Source organism: Dromaius novaehollandiae, chromosome 12 (genome assembly GCF_036370855.1).
Source record: "Dromaius novaehollandiae isolate bDroNov1 chromosome 12, bDroNov1.hap1, whole genome shotgun sequence".
NCBI lineage: Eukaryota > Metazoa > Chordata > Aves > Casuariiformes > Dromaiidae > Dromaius > Dromaius novaehollandiae.
In genome coordinates, this window is record NC_088109.1 from 18,670,128 (window position 1) to 18,683,557 (window position 13,430).

General features: G+C 46.1%; 1 protein-coding gene across 5 annotated transcripts in view; it reads right to left on the reverse strand.

Moving 5' to 3' along the window:
- Positions 1–4,587: 4,587 nt before the first annotated feature.
- Positions 4,588–13,430, reverse strand: part of ADAMTS9 (ADAM metallopeptidase with thrombospondin type 1 motif 9) — an 83,142-nt gene continuing 74,299 nt past the window's right edge. For 3 of the 5 annotated variants that reach the window (XM_026109967.2, XM_064519140.1, XM_064519142.1), the window contains 5 exons: positions 13,213–13,346; positions 11,531–11,622; positions 9,942–10,046; positions 7,818–7,912; positions 4,588–7,165 (listed from right to left, as the gene is read on the reverse strand). In XM_026109967.2, the coding sequence (XP_025965752.2) occupies positions 7,823–7,912; positions 9,942–10,046; positions 11,531–11,622; positions 13,213–13,346 (421 nt within the window). In that variant the 3' untranslated portion in view covers positions 4,588–7,165; positions 7,818–7,822. Of the gene's footprint in view, positions 7,166–7,817; positions 7,913–9,941; positions 10,047–11,530; positions 11,623–13,212; positions 13,369–13,430 lie in introns of those variants that run through there. The other 2 variants (XR_003260722.2, XM_064519141.1) reach the window with 2 other exon arrangements.

Here is a 13,430-nt window from a genome sequence, read left to right on the forward strand (position 1 = left end):
ACACTCGCCTCCACTCTCACAGCAAAACAGGCTTAGACTTACCACTTTTTCCCTGCTGCTGGCAGTGAACATACCTCCATTATAACTGCACCTATTTACAGTGACTCAGCCCACACTGTTTGTGGTTTATCATTTCTGAGCTCAGTTATTTGCCATTCCAGCAGAGGCAAGTATGTTCCTTCTGAATCTGCATTTTTTCAACCAGGGATAGATTTTTACCGTTTGGCACATTTTTGCAGTAGAAAACCTTCTGCAAGGAACCCACCTCAGAGGCAACAGAGCAGCACCAGCCACCAGGGCGATGCTGCCCAGGCTTGCACGGGCCAAGTGCGTGGTCGCGTGTCCCTAACGCCGCAAGTCCAGCCGCTGCGCCGAAGGGCCAGCTGCTGAGACCCTTGCGGCAGGTCTCCATGAGTGGCTGCTAGCACTGACACGTTGCTTCTTGCCAGTCTGTTTGCAGGAATCCATCCCTCCTTCCCTGCTACCCTGAACGAAAGCAATTGAAGCGTTTTACTGAAAAAAATATTCCTGTCTGCATGTGGGTGGGGGGAAGAAAGACAGTAAGCGGGGAATAGCTTCAAAGAGAAAAGGTCAGCAAGCCAGCAAGGATGGATTAGTAAAGGACAATGCAGCAAAGGCCTGATTAATTTAATTGCTCGTCTGAAACATAGTCACAGATTAAAGAAGGATGAGGAAATAATAAGCATGTGAATGGAGCCAAGTAATGATTTCAAGGGAGAACATGCACAGAGCCCTGCCTCCCCCAGCACACCCATACAAGGAGTTTGTGTTCAGGGATTATGCTCCAGACTTCTGGCTTTCGTCCCTTCACCGTCTTGTCAAAGATGAAGATGCCAACTACTAACAAACATTTAAGTAGCTGCAGCTTGGTATCATTGCTGAGGTAAATTTAGCAAAGGCCTTAAAGCTAGGCATATGCCTAAGTCTGCAAGGAGACTTAACATGCAAACCATTGGGCACCTAGGCACCCAATGGAACTGAGGTTTTCACGGTGAAAACAGATTTACAACACCATGCCTCAACTTCTGCACTCTGTACCCAGCCGTGGCCTTGAAGGTCCAACTACTGAGTGAGCTTCACAAAGGAGAAATCCATTTCCACCTTCCCCTGGCTTAAAATGGTCTATATCTGATCTCTATGTACATTCAGTCAATAAATCATGTGTCTAAACACTCCAGAACCAATATGGATAACTCGGGAGAGGCAGAAATCATTTCATAGGAATGAAGTATAAGCAGCATATGGGTTAGGTCAAAACAATGCTCTGTTCTCCTTTTGATTTTTTAAAACTGGTCATTATGTTTGGTAATATAAAATAGCTCCCAAAATAAGCCACTTTGAAGTGGGAACTCAAACTATTTGATGAAGGCCAAACATAACTTGTCAGCATTCTTCATCTCACCATTGCAGAGAGAGTCTGCTCCTTGAATGCCGTGGCTCTCATCACCTTAGTTATTCAACATAGGCCAAAACATTTAGAAAACAGTGATTGAAGACCAGCAGGCACCATTTTTGATGATCATCTTCTTCCCACAGGACGCAAGGTAGAGAGCTGTATCCTGGAATTTGTGCAGTAAAAAAGACTTATCCCCTCCCACTAAGTAACCAACCACTACTCAGGTTAGCAACTTCTGGATTAACTCAAATGTGTTTCTTTAAAAGACATTTCTCTTGATTTTAGGAGTTCAAGTGATGGGAGAGCTTACTACTTCTGCTGAGCTACTTCAATTGCTAATGACTGTCGTTGTTAAGGGGTACTATTATTTTTATTTGAATTCCTGTGCCTGGTAAAAGGGAGAACTCTCTCACCTTAATACTCTTCCTCTTGTAGAGATGCTTTCTCCAAGTCAGCCCTCAATCACCTCCTCAGCAGGTGGAGTCATGTTGGGAAGAGCCAATAGACCAGGTCTGTAGTGCCTCTGTGCAAAATATATCTTTCAAACCCAGCTGTCCTCACAGGTCCTTTCTACCTCTCTCAGTTTTTCAATATCATTTTCAAAGCATGAAAATGCAGGAGAATGTTTTCTAGTAAATACCCCAATTTAAAACTAAGACTTCATTATTAACTTATTTACTAATTATTAACTGACCTGAGATATGCATTTCTAACAGTCTAACAAAAGGCATTTTATTTTTCCATGGAGAAGAAAGTGTCCATGCTGGGGGACAGAGGAGAGGCTGGAAGAAACAAAGTAATTGCCCATTTCTGTAACAGTTAGTCATGGCAGACCACACCATGAGGCTGGAGCAGAACATTGACATTTTGGCAGATTGACTGGACTGAAGTGTCAAGAGTGTTAAAATGACCCTGGCATTATACAGAGCTGAAGGGTTGAATTTGATTTAGGGGCACTAGCACACAAACCCTCATCTGCTTAATTTCATGGCAGCCCTAAAGCCTTTGTAATCTTACATTAAAGGTAAGGATGAAAGAGAGAGACACCTTCAAAACATTGGTCACTTAAAGTCTGAAGTAATATTCAGACTTTTGAATTATCCTACATTCCCTTTTCCACATTTGACAGTGTTTTAGGCAGTACAAGGTATGGTATCATCTCTTCTTTTGCAATAAAACACAGAAGCTGAAAAGGGCTGGAACTGCCAATGTTGAAAAAGCTGTTTCCTTTCCAGGAACAAAACCAAGAGGAACATACAAAAGAGGACAGAAAATGCAGCTTTTTCCCTCCTACCTTCAGCCTCCCTGGCAGAAGCACCCTCACACATCTGATTGTTCCAAAAAATCCAGCAAATTTTGGTGCTCAGAGCTATTTTTTTAGCTGCCTGGGCTGACCACAGCAGCACTGGGGAGTCTCTGGCCTTTGCTAAACCCAGTCCTATCAAGCAGGTGTCATTCAGGCCACAGATGAAATTGCCAACAGTTGGGACACTACAGCAAGGCTCTCCTTCCACCTCGCAGCCTTAAGAGCTGGCGGGGTGGCAATTAGACCCTGCAGCTGATCATTTTCAGGCCTCATCTCCTCAGCTTGACGTCACAATTATCGCTAAAGCAGCTTTTTAAGGACAACATATTTTTTGCCTGAGAAATTAAGAGCTGATTTCCAACAACCCATTTATAGGTTGCTCGTTTCCAGAGCCATCTATAGCTCCATCTCTGAGCCTTGCTGTTTAATCACTAAACCTTATTTGGGGCTGTGTTGACATAAAATTGTTTATAAAAAGTTGAGTAATTGCTAACACTAATTGGGTCTTGTGTTACCTGCCACAACACAGAAAATCAGCCTTTCAGCTCAGAAGTAGATGCTTTTCTGTCAAGCCCCTAGAATTCAATAATCTGCAACCATATTTTTTGCTATCATCAACACCAAAATTACCTAATGAAGAGAATTGTGACATAGTCAAAATTTGCTAAAAGTATGTTATCTGAAAATAGCTAATATGTTTATAGGCTGCAAAGATAACAAAAAAAAAAAAAAACTCCTTTAAAATGTGTAATTGCTGATTTAGCATCAGGACAATAAATTAATGTCCTAGGAAAAAGTCTGGTATATTTGTATCCCTAATAATATGTAATTGCAAAAAACATGCTCTTGGATTTAGCACTTGCATGTAGCTTTATTTCCAAAGATGAAATCCAAAGATGATGAAAGAGAAACACTTTGGTTTTCCAATACATTAAATTTGGCCTTCAAGTCTACTAGTGAATCTGGATGGAAACTACAGTGGTTATTAGTAAGGGCAAAACTCAGCATACGCTGAAATATTTTGTTGTGCCAAAGCTCCAGGTATTTGGTCATGCGAGAGAAGGACCGTGCGGGATCAGGGGGCCGTAACGCGTTCGGAAAGGTCTGAAGCAACAGGACTTCCAGGAGTCGGGGGCGACTGGCCAGGAGTCGTGGGGATGTGGGAAAAAAAATCCAGACATTGGTGACTGCTGCCACATTTTTGCTTTTGTCTGGTTTGATATGATTAAAAAAACTGAGTGGGGGTATGTTCAGCTTAGACAAGGACTACTTGTGACATGGTATCTGGGACGGGGTCTGCGGGAGATGGACACAACTCGATAGCTTGGAGGAGACGCGGGTGGCCATGTGGGGGCTAGCAGTGCTCCCCGAGGGGCACCCCGATTTACAGCCATCCCATAACAGCTTTCTTCTACCTGAATCTTCCCATATATTTTAAACTATTTTTTCAAACTCAGAAAAGATGTTTTTTTCTTACAGATTTCCTGGCATGACGTTGATACCCGACGTCTCAGAGTGGCACACGGGGGACACGTCAGCGGCATGGCCGAACACGTGCAAACCCTTCCGAAAAGTGCCGGGTACACCCTGTCCCACGGGCCCTTCCCTTCCCGGACGGACCTACGGGAGCTGCGGTCTGTGCAGAAGGCAGGGCTGGGTCCTGCTTTTCCTCGGGCACAGGCCAATGCCTTCTGCAAGCCCGGGGTTTGCGGTCGCTCACCTTCGTAGTCCCTGGACCACAGACCCCAAGGACGGCTCGGGGCAGGGCTCCAGATCCAGAAGATTATTATTTTCCCTCATTCCTTTTGCATGAGACAACCCAACAAGTGACCCAAAGCTTGGAAAATAAACACTAGCACAGAAATGAATGTTTACCATTCCATGTATTATTCCCTTGTGTACAAAGTATTTTGCCTCTATAATAGCACACAGGTATTGAAATACGATGGCAAAGGCAGAAAGACCATACAGACATGTCCTACAGGTCTTTTCATTTCCTTTTGAATATAATCAGAAAGAAAAGAAACACTGTACAGGAAAGTGCTTGCAAAAAAAACGTTCGTAGAAAAATAATGGCATTGATATACAAGACCCAGGATTGTTTCCTGAACAAGAAATGTCTAATAACTCTGGTCCTCAAAGCTTGTTCCTATTTAATGAAACCCATTAATGAATCAAAAGATCATGATCTATCAACTTTTCCCTTATAGTTTCTTTAATTTTTTTTTTTTTTAGGTTTCTCTTGCTCTGTTAATAACTGTTATGAAACAATATGGTAGAAAGGAATGTGTACAGGTCTAAATAATACTTTTTTTTATAAATAGCCATTCACTTCATTAGCGAAAATATAATATGCCTGTACTTTCTAAGCACCACTGTTTATCCCTAAAGTTCATAGTGCAATTTTCCCTTTTCCCCTATAGAAGTTATACATGAGCAATAATCATAAAAAAAAAAATCACTATTCCATTACTACTCCTTTTCCCTTTTTTTTTCTTTGACCTTTGAAATGGTATTTTTGGCATTTTCTCAGAAACGCTTAATTTATTACTGCTACCCATAAGCATACAAAATAGGTGAAGTATCAGTCTTTAACATATGATGATAGCCACTTATTTTACGCACTATAAAACCAAGAAACCCCACCATTATGAGTAAGATAGTCCCAGATCGTTCTCAGTGTCACGAAGACGCGCGGGGACATGCTTGAGCACGCGCAGAGCACCAGTCCTTCAGCTGCTGCACTTTAACACAGCCCCGTTCGCCTGTTCGCTGTCTACCGGTGCACACGACCGTGCCGATGCCTGACGATCCAGCCGGCAGGCCTCATCCTGCACGGCGAAGAAAGCCTGGCGAAGGCGGGGGCACGATCCCAGGGGTCTGCTCAGCCGCCACTAGCGATCCTGCTGTTTGGGGACCGACTGATGCCTCTTCCACCAGCGATGGGAGCAGCGTGGTGGCAGATAAAAGACTCACCAGAGACCCCCAGGTCGCATCCTAATTCAGACTTAGCCGAATTAGCAGACAAGCCTCTGGTCTACCCAAAGGCTGGCAATTTTGGGCTAAACCCCCCCTTTTTGGGGCTAAAAACCCCCTTTCCTTGCACTTTGTGCTCCCCCTTGCCCCCAAACGAACGGCGGACGGGTGCTACCTTCCTATTGCTAAGTAAAAACGCGGAGAAAGAGCTAAGGGACATAGTCACAGACTACAAAAATAACCTGGTCACATCCCCCCCGGGCCGGCGCGCTGCGGCGAGGCGGCGGGCCCCGAGCGGCAGGTCTGCACCTCCCGGCAGGCCGGCGGCGGGCAGGGAGCGCAGATGCCTTTGCAGGAGGACGCGGAGCGATGCAGGAGTAGGCGTCGAGCAGCCTGTTTTCGAAGCGGGGGGATCCGCGGGTACAGAGCGATCTGGCTGGCGCGAGCCCGAGCCGCCTGGCACGCCGCAGATGCTCTGCGCCTGCGTGGGAAGACGCGGACGCCTCGCAGGCACCGGTCCTCGCCGCCGGCGCTGCCCCGGGGACGAGGGGCGCCCGGCGGCAGCCTCCGCGGGGAGCAGACGGCCTCGCCAGCCTCTCCCGCGTGAGCTAGTGCCCCCGCTGCCGGCTGGAGCAATTAGGAGAGAAATGCACGTTTTTTGGTTTTCCCCCCCCAAAAAGAAAGCTCACTCAATAGCCCTACAAAAAAGGGGTTCAGTTCACAACCCATCCTCAGGAGTTTTCCAAACCCTGGGGTAGATCTTAATTCATCCGACTGCGCTGACCGTTTTTCCTGTTCTCTTCCTCTCCTCGCTGATAAAGGCACCGGATTTAAGTAACTAAAACTACAGAGCGTTAATAAATACCATGTTAGCACCAAACCAGTGACTTTCAGCACTGGCCACAGAGGTCATGTGAAATTCAAAACATACCTAAAAGATAAAGATTGCTAATGCAACTAGCACTGTATTCGTTGTCATGTTTTCCTTGAGTGCTGTCGGCCTGATCGCTAAAATAAAATTTAAGCACATCTTGTCTATTCTCCTCACACGAAGACAGATTGAAATGCCAAAAATACCCCTATGCAGATTGTGTAGCACCGTAAAGGGCCAGAGCAGCCCATAACTGAAGGAAAATTACTGATCGAAAGTAAACAACTGAATACAGTGACAATAAAGTATCACTTGTCATAATGCTACATATAATGTAGAGTACGTAAAATGCAGTGGTTTGACTGCAGGATTTAACAATAAAAAATAAAAATAGTAAAAGCAGCCTTAATATAATGATTTTACGTACAAAAATATTAAATCAAAATAAATAATTCCAAACATAAATATTATACTGTACATTAAGAATATGCGATCTATATACACACATAAACAGATTAAAAAAAAAAGTGGAAGGCAGAGGTATTGCATCGCTATCCTTCATCCATTTCATCTCAGCCGTCTGCTCGCGGAGAACCTGGAAAACACAGACAAGCTGCGCGTTAGAGTAACACCGTTATCTTTGCCTTCAAAACCTCTAACTACCGAGATCGAAATGAGAACGGAGCCAAAGCCGGTGCCGTCAGCTTGGACGTCACGTTTCCTCTTGAAAACATTGCACCTGTAAGTGGTACTGGGAGGACTGGAGATTGAGAGAGCTGGAGCCAGCAGAGGAGGAAAAAGCATTTCCTCGGCTGCCTCAGTTTGTGTTTGACAGCTTGGTGCGGACTTTCAGCATCGCTGTTTTGCTGACGGTCACTTGTGCTCCCTGAGAAAATGTTTTAATGGTGCAGAAACAGTGCTGCTACACCACAGGCCACTTAACACGCGGTGGGAAGAGTTATCGGCCACACATGCAAAAGCATAACGGCGTCTTGGCTTTTCAGGGTGCAGCAGTGTCCAAGAGGGTGGTGAGACGGGGAGAGTATTGCAGTTACTCTTGCTGTTTGGGCAGTGGCCGTGGCAGGCCGTGTGCAAGCCCATCATCAGTCCAGAAAGCTAAACCCTAGGCCTATGTGATGAGCAGACTCTGGAAAACAAGAGACTTCTGAAAACATTGCCCGATCTGTTCCTTCCACAAAACATTCTTGGAAAGGTCTCCCTTAATTCGGAAATGGCTGGGAACCTACCATTACTATAACACTTGAACGTCAAGGCCTGTTCCAGATGATGGAGTACATTTTCCACAGTAACCACCGCATTTTCCTACTACTTTGGTACCATCCTGCAGGCAAAATCAGAAATAATGTCTCACAGCAGTGTAAAGGCTCAGGAACTCCATGCTGCTAAAGGTCCAGGCATGGGTTATTCTAGCCAGAGTTTTTAACAGAAAATGTCTTGGAAGGAAAACAAATTATGCACTAAATCAATCTACAAAATCACAGTTATATTTAAATGCATGCAAATGTGGTTCCCTTTAATACTATCAGGTCAGATGGTGAACACAAATAAAGGGCATTTTTGATTTATCACATCGAAACATGTTCAAGGAGACAGCCTTTTGAAGGGATAACTCAAAAGCATCTGCCTTCTCCAACTTGCCCCCACAGTGAATAACTAGTCGTTGACTCATGCAGGAGAAACAACACATCCAGACAAGAACAGCACCTCACTTGTGACTGGGCATGTAAAGGGAACGGAAAGGGTATTTGAAGACATTACTGGGAAAAATCTGTTTGGAAGAGAAAAGCCTGGCATGGCTCCAGAGCTGGGATGAGACAGAAAGTGATGTGGCGAGGATACGCAGTTTGCAAAATCACGGTGCTGCTCCCCTGCAGCTCTGCATTTCTCTACTCATCTTTTCATCCTCAGGTCCAAAACCAGAGGAGACAAAAGAAAGCTCAGAGCAGTCCTTGGGCTGGCCTGATCTCCAGGAGAGCCTGGCAAACACAGTATGGCTCCAGTTTCAAGTCAATAGATTAATATTGGCATAAGCAAGATCTACATCTGGCCTTCCTTTTCACACCTCCGCGCAGTCTTTCTCCTCTTGGTCATTACAATGGACAGAGAGTTCTTGAGGAGAATTCAACCCTCAATTACCAGAAAATTGGACTTAAGTGCAGGACAAGCTTGCACAAAGCATTTATTTTAAAACGAACTCCATCCTGCCCTTGACACTATTGATCTGTGATTGCAGAGGGCTGCTATCATCTCTTCTTGCTATTCCCTTCTTTCTTCTGCTCCTGCTGGCAATTACGCCCGTGGAGCAGCGCTTGACAGATGCCACCAGGCGATCAAGGTAAAAGTCATCTCTTAGATTCCTTGTCCCTTAAGGTTCAATTTAATTCTGCCAACTGTAATTGTGTCACTATCCTCTCTGCAGCCCCAAAGTCAGCTGCCTTGGCTTCTCCTTTCAGAAGGGGAGAAGAATAGCACAGCACCTGCCAAAACTAACCTGCGGGGGTCTGTGCTATACCTAATATACCTGTGCTGGAGGATGCTTTACCACGGCCTGAGCTGACCAGTGACATTCAATTCTTCTGCTGAAAACAGTCCTTCAAGAGCCTCATACTGGCAACGGGCTCACCAGAGCCAGGGAGATGGAAAGGACAGGACTGGGTCCTGGGCAACGTGCTCTAGGTGACCCTGCTTGAGCAGGCGGGTTGGACTAGATGATCTCCAGAGGTCCCTTCCGACCTCAACCATTCTGTGAAAGCTTGGGTGACTCTGATCTCTTGCAAGGAGATGAGGCGAGAGCAGCCCAGCTGGAAGGCACGTGTCCCCCATACTTTATCAGTCATGTTTTGGAACAACTCCTAACGGGGGAACTCATTTGGTGCTTAGGAGCCTCTCTCGCAAGACAACGAGCAGTCTGAGCCCAGTCCTGCCCATCATTTAAGCAAACACCTTAACCCCACAGCTCGTCCCAGTGCTTTATGCCTCCCTTTCTGGTGACCATTCTGCAGCCCAGATGCAGACAGTGATCCCCGTCCCGCAGGCCGCACGCAGGCTCCTTGCTGGATGATTCAGACAACTAATTAAAGACACGTCTGCCCCACAGCACTCAGTGTTTTCAGCTTCACAGTTAAGCAGGCTCACTAATTAATTGCAATAATTCCCATTGAATTAAACCCGCCAGGGCCACCCCCGACCTCGCACACAATTATGAGTGACACTTCATTTCTCATGTCGGATGTTAGATTTTTTGTTAATGGCCTTCACTTGGAGGAACGCTGCTGCGAAAGACAACGTGACAGGAGGCAATTAGAAACTTCCCTTCGGCAGGTGTGACCACCGTTAGAATTAAAACTTACTGGGGATTTCTGAATTTCCGACACCGCGTAATTCCCTTGTGAGAGCCATTTTGCCGTTCCCGTTAACGACAGGCCCGTTCCGTAAAGGTCGATGCTGAAGCGACCCTAAGGAAAACAAGCAGACAAGCCTGATTATCCCCAAAGAGACGGGCCTTCGGCCAGGACACGCGACGTTGCTGCCGCCAGCTCCCCTCCGCTACAGCTTGCCACCGTGTCGTTTTTCTGACAAGATCTTTCCGGCAAAGTTTGCAATTTTCCATAGCTCTGCAAGTGATTAGCACATATTGTGCAAACTGCAGCATGACTCGGGTTAGGAATTCCTTCTTGTTTGTGGCTGCAGCGAAGGAGGGGCTTTTTTCTCCGGTTTTCAGTGCTTTTCTTTTTTTTTCTTGGTTTTTCACTGCTTTTTCTCATTTTGCCAGCTGAGGGCATTCTTGGCTTTCCCAAGGCAAGCTGTGGTGCCTGACATGCTCCAGCAGCTGATGGGAAAGGCACCTCCGGAGAGCGCCCAGCCCGCTCTCCCTTCTCCCTCCTCACCTGGAGAGGGCACTCTTGTCCTGATTTTCCACTGGGCTTTTTTTTTTTTTTTTTTTTTTTAAAAAAAAACCTTCAGTAAAATCAAAATTCTCACTTTGTTTCTTAAAAGTGTCCTTCACTTAATTTGCTCTTGCTCACAAAATACACAAAATGGACAGAAAATGAAGGGTTATGTCTGCATCCAGTGCAGATCCTCCCCAAAGCCTCCCTCCTTGCCCTCCATGGCAAACCCCGAGTCCTGTGGTCAGGACTGCCAGTTTACAGAAGTGACAAGGGACCTTTTGGCCACAGTCCTAGGCTGACCTAGAGTCCACCACGGCCCCGATGCTGCAGACTACCAGGTGGCCCTGAGCTTTGCTCCATGCGCTCGCTGCCTGGGGAGGACTGATTTTCAGGTAGGAGCAAACTGTCTGGTCAGGCAGACACATATTAGCATGCATGAGCCTTCCCGAGGTAAGAAGTCAATCCCAAAGCCACTGAGCTGTGCGGAGAAGTGCCAGCTCCAAAAGGATGGAGGGAAGGAGATGGAGAGATTTGCCCTCCTCCGTCTGTTGCTGTGATTCCCTAGTTAATGCCCCTTATGAATGTGGTCTACCAAATATCTCGGACTATCCAAACGTATCACTTATCATCCCCTTTGGTGCCACAAAAGCTAGATGTGCAGGGGACACAGAGCAACCCAGCTGTAACAGAATGTTAATTAGTCTCCTAATGGGAAAGCCTATTTCTTCCAAGCAACTGTGTTAGCCTGATGGATACTGGAGCATTTCCTAGGTTGTAGGAAAGTTTCCCGGGTCACTGCTGCGCCTCGACAAACTGCGGTGCCCATCCCCATGAAAAGCCGTCCCTTCCCCAGCTCCTGATCATCATAAGCCAACATTTTCATGCTCAAATGGGAAGTACTTTCCGTACAGACAAAAAGAAAAGCTTCGGACCGCTGAGATGGGAATGTGACACTCGCTGGAGTTTGGCTGACATGATCAGGAATAATTAATAGAGGGCCGGAACATAATAAATGGCACCAATTCCTAAGAAAGGTTGTTGTCAAATACCTGCGGGCATTTGGCTGCACTGTAGCAGTCCCCAGCAGTGGCATAAGGAACAGGTCGTCCATCATGCGTCCGTGCAAACTGCAAATCAGTTGCTGTGGAAAATAGTTGGTCAATAACGGGAAGAAAGATGCAGGAAGAGAGAGACGAAAAAATGTAAACATGCTTTTCGCTAATGTCTAAATTCACTAGAGCTGGTTTCACACATTAATCTTGAGAGTCAAGATCTCATCTGCTGCGTTTTTAATATTAAAACCCCAATTCATCATGCATGTGACTCTCAGCATGTGAGCAATCTCACCGAATTTAATAGGACGCTCATATGCTTACATTTACAGGTCTATGCAGGTACACTAGTGATTTAGGGCCTGGGTATATATAACAACAAAAGTAGAATCCATGACTTTGGCTATATTTCTCTACCAGAAAACTTCCCAGTGATCTGAACCAACCATGCACAAAAAGGACACGGGACCTTCTAAATCTTCCTTTTAAGCAAAACCAAAACACTGTCTCAAAACTTGTTCCCCATCTGCTCCCAGAGCCTGTGTTCCCTACGACCGAGTCAACGGAGCCTGGGTTTCAAAGGGAATTTGGGTATTTTGCTCTGGATGGCTCTTAAGTAACTGAGACTCATTTAGATGGGGATTTGAGATAGCTCCTGCCTGACAGAGGTAGGTGCCCAGCTCCTTTTGAAATGCAAAGGGAGGTGGTATCAAATTCCCCCTGGAGGTGGTTCCCTTGGGATCTTTCCCTAGGACCATTTACAGACTATTAGTAGCTTTTTACAGATTAATAGACCGGGAGGTCTCATGGCTTGAAAACTGAGTGAGAAACAACTATCAGATAACGAGCCACTTTATGAGAGAGGATTGAGCTGTTAAAAAATCTCCACTGAATGAACTCTCAACAATATGTTGTATTTTTGAGACATTTGCTGGAAATTGATAAAGTGATTGAAACTCTATGCACGCTGCTGGCTCCTCCTGGGGTCGGGGAGATGCTCCTGGCTTGCACCAATGCTGGTGGGAGCGACAGGCTTCTGGCTTGTACGGCAGAGCTGAGGTCCCCTCTGCTCCCCTGGAAATCCGCAGCACCGTTTCCATCCATCTCAGCACGAGCTACTTCCCCTCGGCCTGACTCTGCCCGCTGGAGCCAACGGGAAAACCAGGCCCACCGAGAGCTCCTCCATCCTCCGCGTTTGGACATCAGTCCCAGCGGCACCAATGCTAGCGCCAGCCGAGAGCTGCGTCCCTGGCCCCAGAGGAGTCCCCCGCGGTGGGATCTGGTGACATGGCTGTGTGCAAACTGGGGGCCAGCTCCTCCCTGGTGACACTTTCTGTCCGCGTCCGGTCTAAGAATGGGATGCTAAATGAACCAAAATCCTTCAAAAAATAAACTGGTCTGCTGGGAGCACGCAAACACTCATTCTACAGAACAAGTGCGACAGCAACTATCGTAATTTTTTCTTGGATGAAGGAGAAACAGTAAGAGCATTTCTGATTTACTTAAGTTATCCTCTCTAAGCATGGAGTATCGAATCAGCGACCAAGTTAAAAAGCAGCTCTGCAACAGGAGAGCTTAGGAATATTACTCACTAGACTACTTCTGCTGGCTTGCAGTTACACTATAGTTGTGTAAAATAAACATTTTTTTTTTAATGGCAAGGCCCTGTGTTTACTCACTTATTATTTGCATAGTGTTCAGGTCCAGCCTTACTTTGCTGAAGGTGGAAAACCCAGCTGCTGTGTAATCTTTCCTACACTGGCAGTCTTCGCGCCGGCTCCCGTTATACGGACATTCAGTCGGGTTATGTAACCTAAATCAAAAGAAGACCCTTCCTACTCATGACGGAAAAAATATTGCCATAGAAGAGAAAAGCTTTGAGAGGGTCGGAATTAAG